At 37.4% G+C, this 19,063-nt stretch overlaps 1 protein-coding gene across 2 annotated transcripts in view; it reads left to right on the forward strand.

Annotated features, from left to right (window-relative positions):
* The first annotated feature begins 18,381 nt into the window (after positions 1-18,381).
* The window catches only part of LOC114653425 (cilia- and flagella-associated protein 57-like), a 41,502-nt gene continuing 40,820 nt past the window's right edge, over positions 18,382-19,063 (forward strand). For both annotated transcript variants that reach the window (XR_003716513.2, XM_028803762.2), the window contains exon 1: positions 18,382-18,540. Coding sequence is in view for 1 of the 2 variants with exons in the window: in XM_028803762.2 (XP_028659595.2) it covers positions 18,382-18,540 (159 nt within the window). In the remaining variant the exon portion in view is untranslated. The remainder of the gene's footprint in view (positions 18,541-19,063) is intronic.

The raw sequence follows: 19,063 nt of genomic DNA on the forward strand, positions 1-19,063 counted from the left end.
ATTGGGAAAAACTGGGATCAAATGGCTTTTGTTATCGGTCGGTTCTCTTCTCTTTTTGCATATGAAAAGGCACTTAAAGACTCTAAGCACTTTAAGTTTAAAGATAACCCTTGCACTGTATGGGCTGTATGGCAATAACTCATGGGGAAATTGGAAATTAAGATTAAAACTGCCTCACTACCAGTTAAGACTATAAAATGACATAAAAAATTCAGAATTATTGGTCTCCATGATGGGACAGTTAATTTTGTGAGCTGGAATGTTAAAGGCCTGAATCATGAATTAAAGAGAAAGAAAGTATGCTCTCACCTGACAGGTTTAAACACTAAAATAGTATTTTTTACAGGAGACCCACTTACTAAGCAAGGATCAGTTCCGGCTGCAAAAAGACTGGACTGGCCAAATGTTCCATTCTGGCTTTACAAAGAAAACTAGAGGTATGGGAATTCTCATACATAGAACAGTCTCATTTGTAGCATCAGATGTAGTATTGGATCCTGAAGGGAGATATGTGATGGTCATGGGCAACCTATTTAACTGTAAAATGATTTTGATAAATGTTTATGCACCCAATGTCGATGATAAGGAATTCATGCAAAATCTATTTGCATCCATTCCCAATGTGAACACTAATAAAGTTATAATGGCTGGGGACTTTAATTGTGTTTTAAATCCACTCTTAGATTGGACTCCTGTCACAGGGGGGACAACATCTAACACTGCAAAGACAATTACACAGTTTGTAACTGACCACAACTTATCAGACCCCTGGAGGTTTCTAAACCCAAACTCAAGAACATATTCGTTCTACTCACCAGTGCATCATAGCTACTCAGGAATTGATTATTTCCTTATAGATAATAATTTCTTGCCTATGATTAAATCTTGCAAATATGACACAATTGTTATCTCTGACCATGCACCTCTGGTCTTGGAGCTAAAATCATTATGCCCCTCACACTCATCTCACAGATTGCGTCTTAACCCACTTCTATTAGCAGACGAGAACTGTACAGAATTTATATCCAAACAAATCAGTTTCCTCGTAGAGACAAACATCCCCTCAGAGGTTTCTGCAAAAACACTCTGGGAAACTCTAAAGGCCTTCTTAAGAGGACAGATTATTTCATATCTTTCCCACAGAAATAAATTAGAAACCAAGAAAGTGTCAGAGCTAAGAAGCGAAATTACTAGAATAGATCAAGAACAAGCCAGGAGTCCAAGTGAGGCTCTTCATAGGAAAAGGCAGGCTCTGCATACAAAACTCAACATCTTGACAACTAAAGAAACTGAACAACTTATTTATAAATCAAGACATCATTACTATGAACACGGAGAGAAAGCTAATAAGCTTTTAGCTCAACAAATCCACAAGCAAGATGTTCGCAATGCAATCCCAGTAATCATCAACACGAATGGAGATGAAATCATTGACCATAAAAATATAATGCACACATTTAGAGACTACTATAAAACCTTATACTCTACTGAGTTTAAAGAAGACAACAAACAATCTAATGCATTTCTGGATACATTACAGATACCACAAATACAGTACATCCAGAAAGTATTCACGGCGCATCACTTTTTCCACATTTTGTTATGTTACAGCCTTATTCCAAAATGGATTAAATTCATTTTTTTCCTCAGAATTCTACACACAACACCCTATAATGGTAACAAGAAAAAAATTTACTTGAGGTATTTGCAGATTTATTAAAAATAAAAAAATTGAGAAAGCACATGTACATAAGTATTCACAGCCTTTGCCATGAAACTCAAAATTGAGCTCAGGTGCATCCTGTTTCCCCTGATCATCTTTGAGATGTTTCTGCAGCTTAATTGGAGTCCACCTGTGGAAAATTCAGTTGATTAGACATGATTTGTAAAGGTACACACCTGTCTATATAAGGTCCCACAGTTGACACTTCATGTCAGAGCACAAACCAAGCATGAAGTCAAAGGAATTGTCTGTAGACCTCCGAGACAGGATTGTCTCGAGGCACATATCTGGGGAAGGTTACAGAAAAATTTCTGCTGCTTTGAAGGTCCCAATGAGCACAGTGGCCTCATCATCCGTAAGTGGAAGAAGTTCGAAACCACCATGACTCTTCCTAGAGCTGGCCGGCCATCTAAACTGAGCGATTGGGGAGAAGGGCCTTAGTCAGGGAGGTGACCAAGAACCCGAGCTCCAGAGGTCCTCTGTGGAAAGATAAGAACCTTCCAGAAAGACAACCATCTCTGCAGCAATCCACCAATCAAGCCTGTATGGTAGAGTGGCCAGATGGAAGCCACTCCTTAGTAAAAGGCACATGGCAGCCCGCCTGGAGTTTGCCAAAAGGCACCTGAAGGACTCTCAGACCATGAGAAAGAAAATTCTCTGGTCTGATGAGACAAAGATTGAAGTCTTTGGTGTGAATGCCAGGTGTCACGTTTGGAGGAAACCTGGCACCATCCCTACAGTGAAGCATGGTGGTGGCAGCATCATGCTCTGGGGATGTTTTTCAGCGGCAGGAACTGGGAGACTAGTCAGGATAAAGGGAAAGATGACTGCAGCAATGTACAGAGACATCCTGGATGAAAACCTGCTCCAGAGCGCTCTTGTCTCAGACTGGGGCGAAGGTTCATCTTTCAGCAGGACAATGACCCTTAGCACACAGCCAAGATATCAAAGGAGTGGCTTCAGGACAACTCTGTGAATGTCCTTGAGTGGCCCAGCCAGTGCCTAGACTTGAATCCGATCGAACATCTCTGGAGAGATCTTAAAATGGCTGTGCACCGACGCTTCCCATCCAACCTGATGGAGCTTGAGAGGTGCTGCAAAGTGGAATGGGCGAAACTGGCCAAGGATAGGTGTGCCAAGCTTGTGGCATCATATTCAACAAGACTTGAGGCTGTAATTGCTGCCAAAGGTGCATCGACAAAGTATTGAGCAAAGGCTGTGAATACTTATGTACATGTGATTTCTCAGTTTTTTACTTTTAATAAATTTGCAAAAACCTCAAGTAAACTTTTTTCACGTTGTCATTATGGGGTGTTGTGTGCAGAATTCTGAGGAAAAAAATTAATTTAATCCATTTTGGAATAAGGTTGTAACATAACAAAAGGTGGAAAAAGTGATGCGCGGTGAATACTTTCTGGATGCACTGTAGATACTTTTAGTACTGAGGAACTGGATAAACCTCTAATGCTATCAGAATTACTAGATGCTATAAAGTCACTTCAAGGCGGGAAATCAGCAGGCCCTGATGGCTACCCTGTAGAATTTTATAAGAAATTCTCCACTCAGCTAGCTCCCCACTTATTGGCAACACTTGAAGATAGAGACAGTCAAATTCTAACTCAAACCTTTCATCAAGCATTAATTACCGTCTTTCCTAAACAAAATAAGGAGTTGTTACAATGTGCATCATACAGACCAATTCAGAGAAGGACTGGAACAGAAAATTTCTCTAAATGCAGATGATATGGTTTTATATATATATCAGACCCAGAAAACACTGTGCCTGCAGTTTTAACAGCACTTACAGAATTTCAAAAGATCTCTGGTCTCAGAATTAATTTGAATAAAAGTATACTCTTTCCAGTGAATTCACTAGCATATAATATTAGATTGGACACCCTACCTTTTACCATAGCAGATCAGTTTACATACCTAGGGGTAAATATCACAAGTAAACATAAAGCCCTTTATCAACAAAATTTTGCCGTCTGCATGGAAAAAATTAAGCAAGACTTGCATAGATGGTCAACCCTTCAACTCACTCTAGCTGGAAGAATTAATGTTGTTAAGATGAATATCCTTCCTAAGTTTCTTTTTTTATTTCAAAACATTCCAATATACATCAATAAATCATTTTTAAGCAATTAGATTCAACCATAACCTCATTTATTTGGAACTCGAAACATTCACGTATCCGAAGAGTGACCCTACAAAGACCTCAGGCAGAAGGTGGCATGGTTCTACCTAATTTTCAGTTTTATTACTGGGCAGCAAACATACAAGCTATAAAAACCTGGACACAAACAGATGAACATACACAGGCTTGGTCCGCAATAGAAGTAAAATCCTGCAGTACTTCTTTATATTCCCTGCTCTGCGCTCCAATAAATGCAAGTTATCACAAATATACTAATAACCCAATTGGGTTTCATTCACTCAGAACATGGAACCAATTTAGAAAGCAATTTAAGATGGAAAATCTTTTATCTGTGGCACCTCTGCAGGAGAACCACCTCTTTCAACCCTCGCAAACATATCTCATTTTTAACATCTGGAAAAGATTTGGAATTAAATTGCTCAGAGATCTTTATATAGACAATATCTTTGCATCCTTTGAACAATTACATTCCAAATTTAACCTTCCAGCTACACATTTCTTTCACTATCTTCAAATTAGAAACTTTGTTAAACAGAACCTGCCTGATTTTCCTCATCTTGTACCCTCCACCATGCTGGAAAAAAATACTGCTCAATTTCGAGGACTTAGACACCATTTCTGCAATATTTAAAATTTTATTAGAGTACCTTCCTTTCAAAGATCCAAGAGGACAATAGGAAAAAGATCTCTTAATTAATATATCAGAAAAGGAGTGGAAGGTAGCAATGCAGAGAATTCACTCAAGCTCCACATCTGCAAAGCATAGAATTATTCAACTCATAATTATGTATCGAGCTCATCTGTCTCGCTTAAAACTGTCCAAAATATTTCCAGGGCAAGATCCAACCTGCGAACGCTGCAACCAAGCTCCTGCCTCACTGGGTCACATGTTTTGGGCCTGTACCAAATTAACATCATTTTGGACCAAACTTTCAGACAGCCTTGGTGTCACAATCCCTCCTAACCCATTAAGAGCTGTGTTGGTGTTCTTCCAGATAGATTTGAAGTGGAGAAGGACAAGCAAACTGTGATTGCATTCACTACACTTTTGGCACACAGACTTATTTTGTTAAATTGGAAGAATCCTCACTCTCCTCTGATAAGTCAGTGGGAAACCGATGTTTTATATTATTTGAAATTGGAAAAAATCAAATTCTCAGTTAGAGGATCTGTACAGAACTTTTTCAAAACCTGGCAGAATCTAATCAATAATATTTACCTTTATTGCCCTATTAAACTCAACAATTTAGGTATGTTTACAAGCTTTAAGTATTACTCCTTTGGCCATGCTCTCCTTCTCAGGGGTGGGGTTTGATTTGTTTTCAATCCTATTTTTTGTAAAAATTGATTTATTTGTATGGAATATTACAATAAAATTAATAAAATATTAACAAAAATAAATAAATAAATAAAAATAAAAATAACTCTTTTACCACCTCTGGGACTAATGCTGAAGCTGTTCATTTGTATAAATGTCTGCTATCACAGATTATTCTCCTTTCCGGCCTGAATGCTGCTGCTGTTCTTTGTGCTACCCTTAAGAGTATTACTTGACTTCTACTTAAAAAATAAAATCCTGCATCTGTTCTCCAGGACTGAAAGATTTATTGAGGCAAAGTATTAAACTGTTGTAAAAAATGTATTATTTAATGCTTGTTATATGTACACCATTATTTCAAAAAAATTCAAAACTTACTTAGTTCAATTCAGGATTATGGATGTAATCATTATGCCCCACATACTCATCTCGCAGATGGCATCTTAACCCACTTTTATTAGCAGACGAGAACGTTACAGAATTTATATCAAAACAAATCATTTTTTTTCTAGAGACAAATATATCCTCAGAGGTCTCTGCAGGAATACTCTGGGAAACCCTGAAGGCCTTTTTAAAAGGTCAGATTATCTCATATCTTTCCCACAGAAATAAATTGGAAACCAAGCAGGTATCAAAGCTAACCAACAAAATTACTAGAATAGATCAAGAACATGCCAGGTGTCCAAGTGAGGCTCTTCATAGGAAAAGGCAGGCTCTGCATTCAGAGCTCAACCTCTTAACTAAAGAAACTGAACAACTCATTTTTAAATCAAGACATCATTACTATGAACATGGAGAGAAAGCTAATAAGGTTTTAGCTCAACAAATCCACAAGCAAGAAGTTCACAATGCAATCCCAGCAATTACCAACACAAACGGAGACATAATCATTGACCATAAAAATACAATGCATACATTTAGAGACTACTATAAATCCTTATATTCTACGGAGTTTAAAAAAGAAAAGACAAGACACAATCTAATGCATTTCTGCATGTATTAGAGATACCACAAATATATACTCTTAGTGCAGAGGAATTGGATCAGCCGTTGGCACTATCAGAATTATTAGATGCTATAAAGTCACTTCAGAATGGGAAAGCAGCAGGCCCCGGCATATTTAAATATATATCGCGGATTTTTTGCTGGTTCGCGGATTTCTGCAGACAATGGGTCTTTTAATTTCTGGTACATGCTTCCTCAGTTGGTTTGCCCAGTTGATTTCATACAAGGGACGCTATTGGCAGATGGCTGAGAAGCTAGATTGCTTACTTTTCTCTCTCTCTTGCGCGGACTATCTGTGATCCTGACGTAGAGGGATTGAGCAGGGGGGCTGTTCGCACACCTAGACGATACGGACGCTCGTCTAAAAATGCTGAAAGATTATCTTCACGTTGCTATCTTTTGTGCAGCTGCTTCCTGAAACGACATGCTGCACAGTGCTTTGCATACTTAAAAGCTCGAAGGGCACGTATTGATTTTTGACTGAAAAACAAAGTCTGTCTCTCTCTCTCTCTCTTTCTCTCTCTCTCCCTGCTCCTGACGGAGGGGGTGTGAGCTGCCGCCTTCAACAGCTTTGTGCCACGGTGCTTCGCATACTTAAAAGCCAAACAGCCCTATTGATTTGTTTGCTAGAGATTGTTTTCTCTATCTATGTGACATTCTGTGCTCCTGACAAGCACTCCTTTGAAGAGGAAGATATGTTTGCATTCTTTTAATTGTGAGACAGAACTGTCATCTCTGTCTTGTCATGGAGCACAGTTTAAACTTTTGAAAAAGAGACAAATGTTTGTTTGCAGTGTTTGAATAACGTTCCTGTCTCTCTACAACCTCCTGTGTTTCTGCGCAAATCTGTGACCCAAGCATGACAATATAAAAATAACCATATAAGCATATGGTTTCTACTTCGCGGATTTTCTTATTTCGCGGGTGGCTCTGGAACGCAACCCCCGCGATGGAGGAGGGATTACTGTATTACAATGTGCATCATACAGACCAATTTCACTTCTGAATAATGATGTTAAGATACTCTCCAAAGTCCTAGCTAGAAGGATGGAGAAAGTGCTGCCTTCAGTAATATCAAAAGATCAAACTGGATTCATTAAAGGCTGACATTTAGCGTCCAATATTCGACACCTGTTTAATGTAATATACTCACCCGCAAAGTCAAACATCCCAGAGATTTTATTATCCTTGGATGCAGAAAAAGCATTTGATATGATTGAATGGAACTACCTTTTCACTAAATTGGAGAAATTTGGGTTTGGCCCGAACATTTGTGCATGGATCAAACTGCTGTACACCAATCCATAAGCTTCAGTTTGTATTAACAACATTAATTCAGACTACTTTAAACTAGAACATGGTACCAGACAAGGATGCCCCTTGTCACCACTACTTTTTGCAATCGCCATTGAGCCACTGGCAGTTCACTGTCAAAATATTTATGAGATAAAGGGGATTATCAGAGAAGGACTTGAACAGAAAATTTCTCTATATGCAGATTATATAGTAATATATATATACCAGACCCACAAAATACTGTGCCTGGAGTCCTAACAGCACTAACAGAATTTCAAAAGATTTCTGGTCTCAGAATTAATTTGACTAAAAGTGTGCTCTTTCCAGTGAATTCTCAAGTACACAATATTAGATTGGACACCCTCCCTTTTATCATCGCAGATCAGTTCAAATATCTAGGAGTTAGCATCACAAGTATACGTAAAGCTCTTTATCAACAAAATTTTGCTGTCTGTATGGAAAAAATCAAGCAAGACTTGCATAGATGGTCAACCCTTCATCTCACTTTAGCTGGAAGAATTCACATTGTTAAGATGAATATCCTCCCTAAGCTTCTCTTTTTATTTCAAAATATTCCAATATACATCAATAAATCGTTCTTTAAGAAATTAGATTCAACCATAACCACATTTATTTGGAATTCAAAACATCCACGTATCCAAAGAGCGATCCTACAAAGGCCAAAGGCAGCAGGTGACATGGCTCTACCTAACTTTCAATTTTACTACTGGACGGCAAACATACAACATATAAAAACCTGGACATTGACACAAATAGATGAACATATGCAGGCTTGGTCTGCAATAGAAATAATATCCTGTGGTTCCTCTTTATATTCCTTGCTTTGTGCCCCAACAAATGCAAATTATCGCCAATATACTAATAACCCAATAATGCTTCACTCACTCAGAATATGGAACCGATGTAGGTAGCATTTTAAGATAGAGAATCTTTTAATCGGTGGCACATCTGCACGAGAACCACCTTTTTCAACCCTCGCAAACATATGCAGTTTTTAATGTCCGAAAAACATTTGGGATTAAATCACTTAGAGATCTGTACATAGACAACGTCCTTGCATCCTACGAACAATTACATTCTAAATTTAACTTTCCAGCAACACATTTCTTTCACTATCTTCAAATTAGAAACTTTGTTAAACAGAACCTGCTCAATTTTCCTCACCTCCCACCTCTCTCTATGCTGGAAAATATATTCATCAGTTTCAAGGACTTAGACAGCATCTCTGCAATATATAAAACCATCTTACAGTCCCTCCCTTTCAAAGATCCAAGAGGACAATGGGAAAAGGATCTCTCCCTCAACATATCAGAAAAGGAGTGGAAGGTAGCAATGCAGAGAATTCACTCGAGCTCCATATACACAAAGTATAAAATTATTCAACTCAAAATTATATATCAAGCACATCTGTCTCGCTTAAAATTGTCCAAAATGTTTCCAGGGCAAGTTCCAACCTGCAAATCCTGCAATCAAGTTCCAGCCTCACTGGGTCACATGTTTTGGGCCTGCACCAAAATTAACATCTTTTAGACCAAAATTTTTAAATTCCTTTCAGACAGCCTTGGTGTCACAATCCCTCCTAACCCATTAACAGCTGTGTTTGGTGTAGTTCCAGATGGGCTTAAAGAGGAGAAGGACAAACAAACTGTGATTGCTTTACTACACTATTGGCACGTAGACTTATCTTGCTCAACTAGAAGAATCCTAATTCTCCCCTTTTAAGTCAGTGGGTAACTGGATGTTATATATTATTTGAAATTGGAAAAAATAAAATTTTCAAAACCTGGAAGGATCTATTCAATAACATTTTAGAATAAGCTTTTAAAGCACTGAGGAAGTAGATTCTCTCTCCATTCTCTTTATTTCTTTTTCTTCTCCATTTATCTATATTCACTTATTAATTTATCTATTTACTTATTTTTACTAGGTTTAAGTTTTATTCTGCTGCCCATGCTCTCTTTCTCAGGGGTGGGGGTTAATTAGTTTTCAATCCTATTCTTGTAAAATTTATCTATTTGTATGGAATGTTGTGTGATTTCAATAAAATCATTTAATAATAATAATTACAAAAAAGGGTTATGGATGTAAATGTGGTAATACAATCATATGAAAAAGTTTGGGAACCCCTCTTAATTCTTTGGATTTCCTTTTAATATATGACATGCCTTATGGAAACAGTAGTATTTCAGCAGTGACATTAAGTTTATTGGATTAACAGAAAATATGCAATATGCACCATAACAAAATTAGACAGATACATAAATTTGGGCACCCCAACAGAGATATTACATCAATACTTAGTTGAGCCTCCTTTTGCAAATATAACAGCCTCTAGACGCCTCCTATAGCCTTTGATGAGTGTCTGGATTCTGGATGGAGGTATTTTTGACCATTCTTCCATACAAAATCTCTCCAGTTCAGTTTGTCACGCTTGGGTCACAGATTTGCACAGAGACACAGGAGGCTGTAGAAATGAAAGGAACTTTATTCAAAACACTGCAAAAAAAACATTTGTCTCTTTTCAATAGTTTAAACGTGCTCCTCCATGACAAGTCAGAGATGACAGTTTCCCCAGGAGGAGAGAATGTCTGAGAGAGATAAGGAGAAGCAAGCAATCAGTTTTAACAAACTGAGAGAAGCCCGTGTAGGCTTTTTAAGAAGGCGGAGTACCGCGCGAGAGCCATATTACGTGACAGAGCCGGAATGTGGAGGAATGTGAAGGTAATCTGTCTGTTTCTTAGTGGTTTTCCCAGGGGCATCTGTAACTTCTGAGGGTGCGATCAGCTTCGCAGCTCACAAGTTACATTTAATGGCTGCCGAGCATGGACAGCCTTCTTCAAATCATTCCATAGATTTTCAATGATATTCAAGTCAGGGGACTGTAACGGCCATTCCAGAACATTGTACTTTTCCCTCTACATGAATGCCTTTGTAGATTTCGAACTGTGTTTTGGGTCATTGTCTTGTTGGAATATCCAAACCCTGCATAACTTCAACTTTGTGACTGATGCTTGAACATTGTCCTGGAGAATCTGTTGATATTGGGTTGAATTCATCCGACCCTCGACTTTAACAAGGGCCCCAGTCCCTGGACTAGCCACACAGCCCCACAGCATGATGGAACCTCCACCAAATTTTACAGTAAGTAGCAGGTGTTTTTCTTGGAATTCGGTGTTCTTCTTCTGCCATGCAAAGTGGTTTTTTTTATGACCAAATAACTCAATTTTTGTCTCATCAGTTCAAAGCATTTTGTTCCAAAATGAATCTGGCTTGTCTTAATGAGCATTTGCATACAACAAGTGACTCTGTTTGTGGCGTGAGTGCAGAAAGGGCTTCTTTCTCATCACACTGCCATACAGATGTTCTTTGTGCAAATTGCGCTGAATTGTAGAATGATGTACAGATACACCATCTGCAGCAAGATTTTCTTGCAGGTCTTTGGAGGTGATCTGTGGGTTGTCTGTAACCATTCTCACAATCCTGCGCATATGCCGCTCCTACATTTTTCTTGGCCTGCCGGACATATCACTGTTATCTTTTTTGTTGAAAGTAAATTATTATGCAGAATGTGAGGGGTTCCCAAACTTTTTCTTATGACTGTATGTTTTAGAAGCATTGTGAAAATAATAGTGCTCTGAGGGTTTGTAAAACGGAAGTTGACGCAGACTGGGTGTCCTGGAGTATAAAATCATTTTTTTAAACTGCAGACTGCTTATATTAAGTTTTTCAAATTTTGCTCAAATTAATCAGCATGAACTATTAAATAAAACTAATTTACAAAGGAATTTACAGGACCCTTAAGACAATTTTCCCTCGCTGCCCACAGCAGTACAGTACAAGCACCAAGCACAATTCAATGCTGTCCTTTCTTCACTCCTTTTCTCCTTCCACTTCCACCACTCCACTGGCAAGCTTTGACCGTCTTCTCCCGACTCTGGCTCCCGGAATGAAGGTAGCAGCTCCTTTTAAGCAGCACCTGGGAGTGGTCCAGATGGCTCATCAGGAATCTCTCCCAGGCATGGTGAGAGCCCAAAGTAGGGCTCTGCAAACACCCCGGCAGCAAACCATGAAACCCAATATGGATGTTCCAAACTCCAACTCCCGTGAAGCCCTGCGGGAATTCATGGAGCCACAGCAACCCAGGGGGGCTGCCCTCTAGCGCTCCAGGGGAGGCAGTGTCCTGTGCACATCTGCTCCTTCCAGTATATCAGAATCCTGGCCGGGCAAGTGCCACAGTCATCCGTCACAATATATAGTATATAATGTGCATACTTTTACTTTTTTCTATTATTGCTTTTTTCAATAAATTTCACATTGCTTTAACATTTTTATCAAGGATGAAAGGTCACACCTCGATCACACCTTGGTTTGTAAATGGCATATAACCAAGACATGCTGAGCCTTTGTGTGTTTTGGGGACACCCGTACATGTGTTAGTGCCAGTGATAGTGAGTCGCAATGTAGTGTACTAAGTGATAGGTCATGAGGTATCATTCTCAAGTAATTTATGTGGATGTGATCCTATGTGAAATACTAGAGAGTGACTGGAAGTTAAGCATCACTCATACATAGTTGTGTGAATAGGATCTCTCTGTGAGTGTCTGTGTGTTAATCTTAAGGAGTGAAAGTAGTTTAACCTAGTAATGAACTTGGTATGTCTCACTCATTCATCAATAATAAACTAGAAAATAAAAGCTCAGTGAGAGATGAAGCAAAATCAGTCGAGGGACAACCAAAAGGGTTGATAAGGCGATCCTAACACTAAAGTGATATTGGAAGGGTGTAAGAAATCCTATAACACTAAATAGACTGAAAAAAAAAGAAGCAATGATTTTTTTGTATTTTCAATCAAGCAACAGGATGCTCAGTTATGTGTGCTACTATTTTAAATAAAGATTGGATGACATCCCACAAACAGGAATGTCTAAACACATGAATAGCACCCAGATGTTAACAACAAAATGGAAACACAGAAAACAGCAGTGCACATGAAAACAAACTGACGTTACTGTAACGTAAACAAAATCAAATTAGTTATAACCAATACTAATTTCTAAAAACAACAGCATAATCATGACAAGAGGTGAAGTTATATTTAAAATTATTTTTTTTCTACCTCATCTCAATCTATTTTTAGATTTTGCCCCTTCATTGTTTCAACAGCATAACAATGAATAAATAAAGAGCAGGGACAGATGAAACTAACATGCCATCCTAGGAAGAGCAACTATGTATCACCTTCACATATGCATAGCCATCGTCAAAAGAAGGAAGTTGCAAGATGTAACAGAATCAAATCATCATGCATAAATTAAAACAGTGATGCTCCCAACCTTTTGTAAAGAAGATGCCAGTTTAGGGATATGGCAGATACTGATTTTAACAATTAACCACGATGACATTCCCGACAGTTATTATACTACTTCATATTGTAATTATCACTATAACCATTCTATTAGCTAAAAAAGTTTGCAATCACACATGCATAGCATACAATAGGACCTCTAGCACTTTAAAACAACTATGGTAGAAAGTAATGACAGTGGTTCAAAGCTCATTCACTCATCAAAGAGGACTAAAGCCCTGTTCGAATGGGATTAGTTTTACTCAGGAGCTGGGGTAAAGTAATTCTTACCAGAGAACCTCAGTAATTTTAGTCCTGTCAGAATCGCTCATGTCAGTAACTTTTCACAGTCTGTGCATTCACATTTCAGTAAAGATTGTAGACCATTTTACTTTCTGTAAAAAGTCCATGAAAATAACCCCTGGTTAAACTAGTCCTGCACAAATCATGTCAGTAAAATTATGTAATTTCAACTGCTATACAGCAAATTCGAGGTAAGGAAATATTTAGTTCCTTGTTGTTTAACTTGCTAATCACTTATCAACATGAAGCTTTAGTGTAACTGCATATGTATTATCCTGATTTTTGAGTTACCCATGTGTCTGGACTGTTTATTGCAAAATCTAGGTCATCAATCCAGTATATTTTGTTCATCTGAATCACTAGTCTAAGTCTTAAAACAGGCAATATCTGTGTCCAGTCTTATGAATCGACCAAGATTTAAACTTCATTTAAAATAATTGACATAAACACATACACTGGCATGGAGTGATCCACTGAACAAGATGATATACATTTTAAAAAATGTTACATCAGAGCTTGAAATGGGCTGTGGGGTTGTGGATATTTCACACAAATGTAATGATTTCCTGCAAATTCTGCTTTTTAATGTGCTATATTCATATACGTTTATTTCGTAAACAATCTCTCTTGCTTGTTGCAAGATTATTCAACATCTTTTTGTAAATCACTGTTATTGTGCCTTTTAAGTTACTTAGAAATTACTTTATTTTTGTCATTATTTAAATTTTGTTAAGCTTGCATGCATAGGATGTCACCTCCCTGTCATAGTTGCTCCTTACCTGCAGATTTTGGCATATACCCCATGACTCAGGAAGAACATGCAAAATCCACACAGACAATCAGGTGCTGGATCTGAATTGAGCATGTGGGCGCTATAAAGCGTCAGTCCTAAAAAGTTTACATTATTGTGCCACCTACACTAAGGATATGGTAACTGTATTATAAGTAAATATCTCATAATTCTTAAAATTAACAGCATTCACACTTGCAGCTTTATGTTGAGGGCTCACCTGCCTTAAAGTTGCAGAAAAATATATTCAGACAGGAAAAGCAGTACAGTATGGATAAATCTTTTTAAAAATACTTATTTTTCACAGCATATTTTACATTCTCTAGATTACTTTGCAAGTCTTATTTTTTTGGCCAAATATGGTTACAAATCTCTACATGCTGTTTATTTCTACTATTTGAAAGACTGGATGATAACTTGATCTATTCAAAATTTTAAACTTCTGTAAACATCAGAAAGAATAAGTTATGAAAATTTTAAAAAGCCTGAAATATTAATAGAGTGCTTTTTGACCCCCTCTAACACATTTTAATTCCTCCTACTGAGTCTGGAATCCCCCTTGTGTTAAATTTATGGGAGATTTCTTCCCAATTTAAAAAGTGTATTTCTAGCCTACTACATAGAATATTAACTGTTTATAGCCATATTTATGGGCCATTTGAAACCAGTTGTGTTTTCGCTTGTCATGTGTAAGACACTGAATGACTGAAAAAAAGAGAAAAGAAACTTCTAAAGAAATTACTATACTTGTAAAACCACAAAGTATGAAGGTCTATTAAATGTAAACCCATAACAACATTAGCAGATTTCCAGAGCGACTAAATTAATAAATTCAGGCCATCCCGAATTTATGCACTAAATCACTAGAGATTTATGGATAGACTGTGTGAAAGGGGCTTTTGGATATAAAATAGTATTAAAACAACCATCTCACTGAACACTGCCACTGAAAACAAACCTACTGTGCTAGACAAAAAATGATGTTTTTGCTGGGTTAAAAGTCTCATACATTTAAGTTTTCTTTTAATGCTATCAGCTCTACCAGAAAAAAATCCACCCATGTAGCTCTCATTCTTGGCCCTTCCACTACATCTCCTTGCCAAGGCTGCCAGGAATTGTTTTATGCCAGCATCTAGTGTACCATCAGAGATACTGTTCAGAACCATTGGGCACATTGTCTCCCCTCACACGTCACAGATTACACTGGACAAAGTAAATACGTTGGCATACATTTCAATTAACCATAAAGGAAATGGAATACATATAGGAGATTTGGCCAAAAGCACTTTATTTCTTTATGAAGAGATGTTAGTCACTGCTGCTCATTTGATTTCCTTACATTTGTGCTATTGTAATGTTAGCTGGGGAAATAACTCATTCACTGCAGTTTTATTACTGGAAAATATCAAGAAATAAAAAATGATTGAAATGAAAATAATCTCTATAAATTGTATATCCAGATTGGCGAGCAAAGTGAGCAGGGGGCAGAGCCCCCTAGTTTATTAATAAAAAAAAAAAAACTTTTATAGATTAATAGTGTCACAGGTGGCTGGGTGTGGTCGGCATTCAGCTGCCTATAAAAGGGTCCGCCTCCCGACAATCAAGGCTGGAATCGGGTGAGGAGGTGGACGAGGTCGGAGAAGGAGGTGGGCGAAGAGAGGCCTGAGTGTGAGAGAAGAAGAGAAGAGGCTTAGAAGAGAAGCCTGAAGAGTGAGAGACTGTGGGGGGTGTTTGGTGGCGGTGCACATAGGACATTGTATATAATAGTTGTAGGAATAAACGTGTGGTGATGCTCAAGAACGTGTCCTCCTGTCTGTGTCCGGGCTGTACCCTTTCACAATAGCTTCACTTTGCTAAAACACTTGCTTATTAACTGTACATTAAATGACGCAAATATCTTTTTTAGCCTGTTCACAAACCAGATTACACTGCAAATTATGGTATAAGAGGTCATAAAAGAAAACCTTAACAGAAATAAGAAATAACTCAAAAATGTATTTAAGAATATCAGAATCACAGTGAAAACAAAAGTAAATTTTAAATTAAATGAAAAAAGAGAAAATGTCACTGTGATTTAGTGTTGCTGCTTCATTGCTCCAGACAATTGGGTTTGAAATCTAGTCAGGTCACTGTTTATGTAGAATTTGCATGTTCTCCTCATGTCTCTGTGGTTTCTTATATTGGTTTTAAACTTGCAAACTCATTCTGCAAAGAAACATTGAATTATAAAAATATAGTAACAAATTAACTAATAAATCCAAGAAAATACAGCTACATAAAATTTAAAAATATGGTAAATCACTCAGATAAACAACAAGTTAGGTCAGGAAATTTTAAAACTAAATGCAGAAAAAGTACCTAAAGTTAATGAATATAAAAACCCACACACATGGCAAACTAAAAACAAGAACTCACAAAAGGAGAACACTAACTTTATAAAGAGGAGTCAAAGACTCTGAAATATCTCAATGTCTCTGCAGTTAGACTGGGGCCATAGCAGCCTTTAAACAGGGCCTCCAGAGGCAGCACCAGTAGCTACTCGACTATAACACAGGGCGATGTTTCTCTGAGCCTAGTATCTGGAGATCATTTAGCTGGAATCAGCCTCCCAAAATATCATTTTTTGCCCCCTACCCAATGCTACAACAGAAAGTGGGTCTTCAGTCTTTGATTATTAAAAGAGTAACCTTCAAAAAGATTCCTAGGAAGACAGTTCCAAAAGGTAGAAGGCAAAGAGAAGTTATGAAGGTGTTTATGAAGGCTTTTGAAAGGCTCTTACCCACAGTAAATGCCTCTGGAACAGGTTTAGAAAATACACATTTGGGTGAACATCGAGCATTTTAGAGTTCATACTTGGAATCCATAGCTTAGCATAGCTTGATGTTACATACTTTGTATGTTTGTTAAGTAGGTAGGGCTATAGGCCCCTCCTCTCTTCCTTCTTGGTTTACTCTAACGAAAAAGCTAATCCTTTCAAAGAATTAGGAACATTTTTTGCCATCCCAGTTGAAACTTTCATTGCTCCCCTTATTGCCTGGAATGCCCTTTGTCTAGTAAAAGTGCCACTTTACAAAACACATTTTGCTGAGTAGAAACAAGCTCTTTACAGCTACCCGAATTCATTCTTTACAATATTCAGCAATTCAGAAATTCATTCTAGTCATGTGCAAGAACCACAACAGAAAGTCCATTTCTATTATATAGAGAAATGCTAAATGTTTCCTATCTAAAACTTGTTAAAACTTGTCTTTTTTGCCCAGATGTAGACATTTAGGGGAAAACAGCTCTTTGAACCAGATGAAAGAAGAAATGCCTTAATAGGTAACACTGAAGCTATGCCCTCTATATAGTAACATTGGCATGAATTTTAAAAAAATACTGGATTAAATGTTAATCAGAGGCAACATGGTGTTTTCCCCTAGTCTAACAGTTACTGCCCACTGGTTACTCTGGTTTTACTCCCATATCCTCAAAATCATTCAGTTAATATTAATTGCCCATTTTAAAGTGGCCCTGCACAAGAAAGTATGGCTATGTAGATGAGAAGACCATGTGATGGTTTTCTGCCCTCTCCAGACCTGTGTGTGCCTGATACTGAATTGGATTAAGCAGATTTAAGAATGTTATTTATAATTTGGTAAATGCCATTTCTATAGGCAACCAAATCATACTGCATATTACCCAAAGGGCACTTTGACATTTCAGGGGAAATAAAATAATAATTTATATGCTTAGATTTGGGCTTAACGGCTATATTTACACTTAGGATTAGGGTTAGTACTGGCTGAAAGCATAATGCGTAATATTCTAATAGAACTTCTAATTTTAGAGAAAACAATTACAGCAAATGTGAACATTTCTATACTCGTCATCCCCAGCGCAACACTATCCCAATATACCGGTAGATGTACTTTGCTTTCCAGACTGCATTGATACATTTTCAGGCAATGGGGAAATTTTCTGCTGGTAAGACCTCTGCTGACTGGAGATATTTCTCTGATGGAAATTTCTGCATACTGCTGAGACTGAAAGTCATTATAGATGATGTGAAAATATGCTAGTAAAATAGATAAATGGATGCACCTGTATCCTGAAGTAACATTGCTTCATCCAAATGTATGAAATTTTCAGATTTGGATCGACAGATCTGACAGCATTTGTTCTGGGTCTGTTTAGGGATTCAACAAAACGATATTTCACGTTATATAAAAAATAAACCATATCAGATTTAACAAAATATTGTTTCATTTTGAAGTATTCCAATAAAAATAACACTAAGTAACAATTTTCAACAGCAATCTGTTCTAGTCACATAACATCCCCCTCAATATATACAGTATTTTTTAACAAAATGTGACTGCTGTTTTTAATTTACTTCTGTAAAAAAATACCTTTATAGGATATTGAACCCAAGCTTGAAACCATGGAAGATTACCAAAACCGAGTAGAAGAGTTAAAGGAGATGCTGAAACAGGCAGAGGAGAAGGTAGAACAAGAACTTCTTGTCAGAAATGATCTTCAGAATCAGCTTCAAGAAAAGGAAGAGGCCCAACAAGTGCTTAGAAAGGAGATTGATGACTGGGTAATGTATATAAAATGAATCCATGCTGCTTTAGCATACTTAGTTAACTTTGGCTTATTTTCCTCCATACTACTCAGTGACTATAGCCTTTTAAATCTTTTAATTATTGCATCACAACATAAAATCTATCAAGCATATCTGTAAATTTAAAAACTTTTGCAGGTTTTAAATTTCAGCTGCTATGATTACATAATTAAAGCCAGTATTTGGACTCTTAATAGATCTTTTGGACTGCAGTTATCATGTAATATATTTATGCTGTAATATTCCAGTTAGGAAAAAAACAAAAATCACTTTTGGAAGCTTTTATTGTTGTTGTATGACATTCTTTGTAATATTTTTATAGTGATTTACCACTGGCAGCTGGTGGTCTTTCAAACAGGGGAAGCACATTTTAGACCTACATTATAAAATTAGTTAATTATTGCAACGTTATTTATATGTAAATTCTGCCCTCCCCTCTTCTTGTAGAAAGTGGCCTGTGACCTAGTTATACCAGCTGGGAGGCTTTTGCAGAGACTTG

Source organism: Erpetoichthys calabaricus, chromosome 1 (genome assembly GCF_900747795.2).
Source record: "Erpetoichthys calabaricus chromosome 1, fErpCal1.3, whole genome shotgun sequence".
Classification (NCBI taxonomy): Eukaryota; Metazoa; Chordata; class Cladistia; order Polypteriformes; family Polypteridae; genus Erpetoichthys; species Erpetoichthys calabaricus.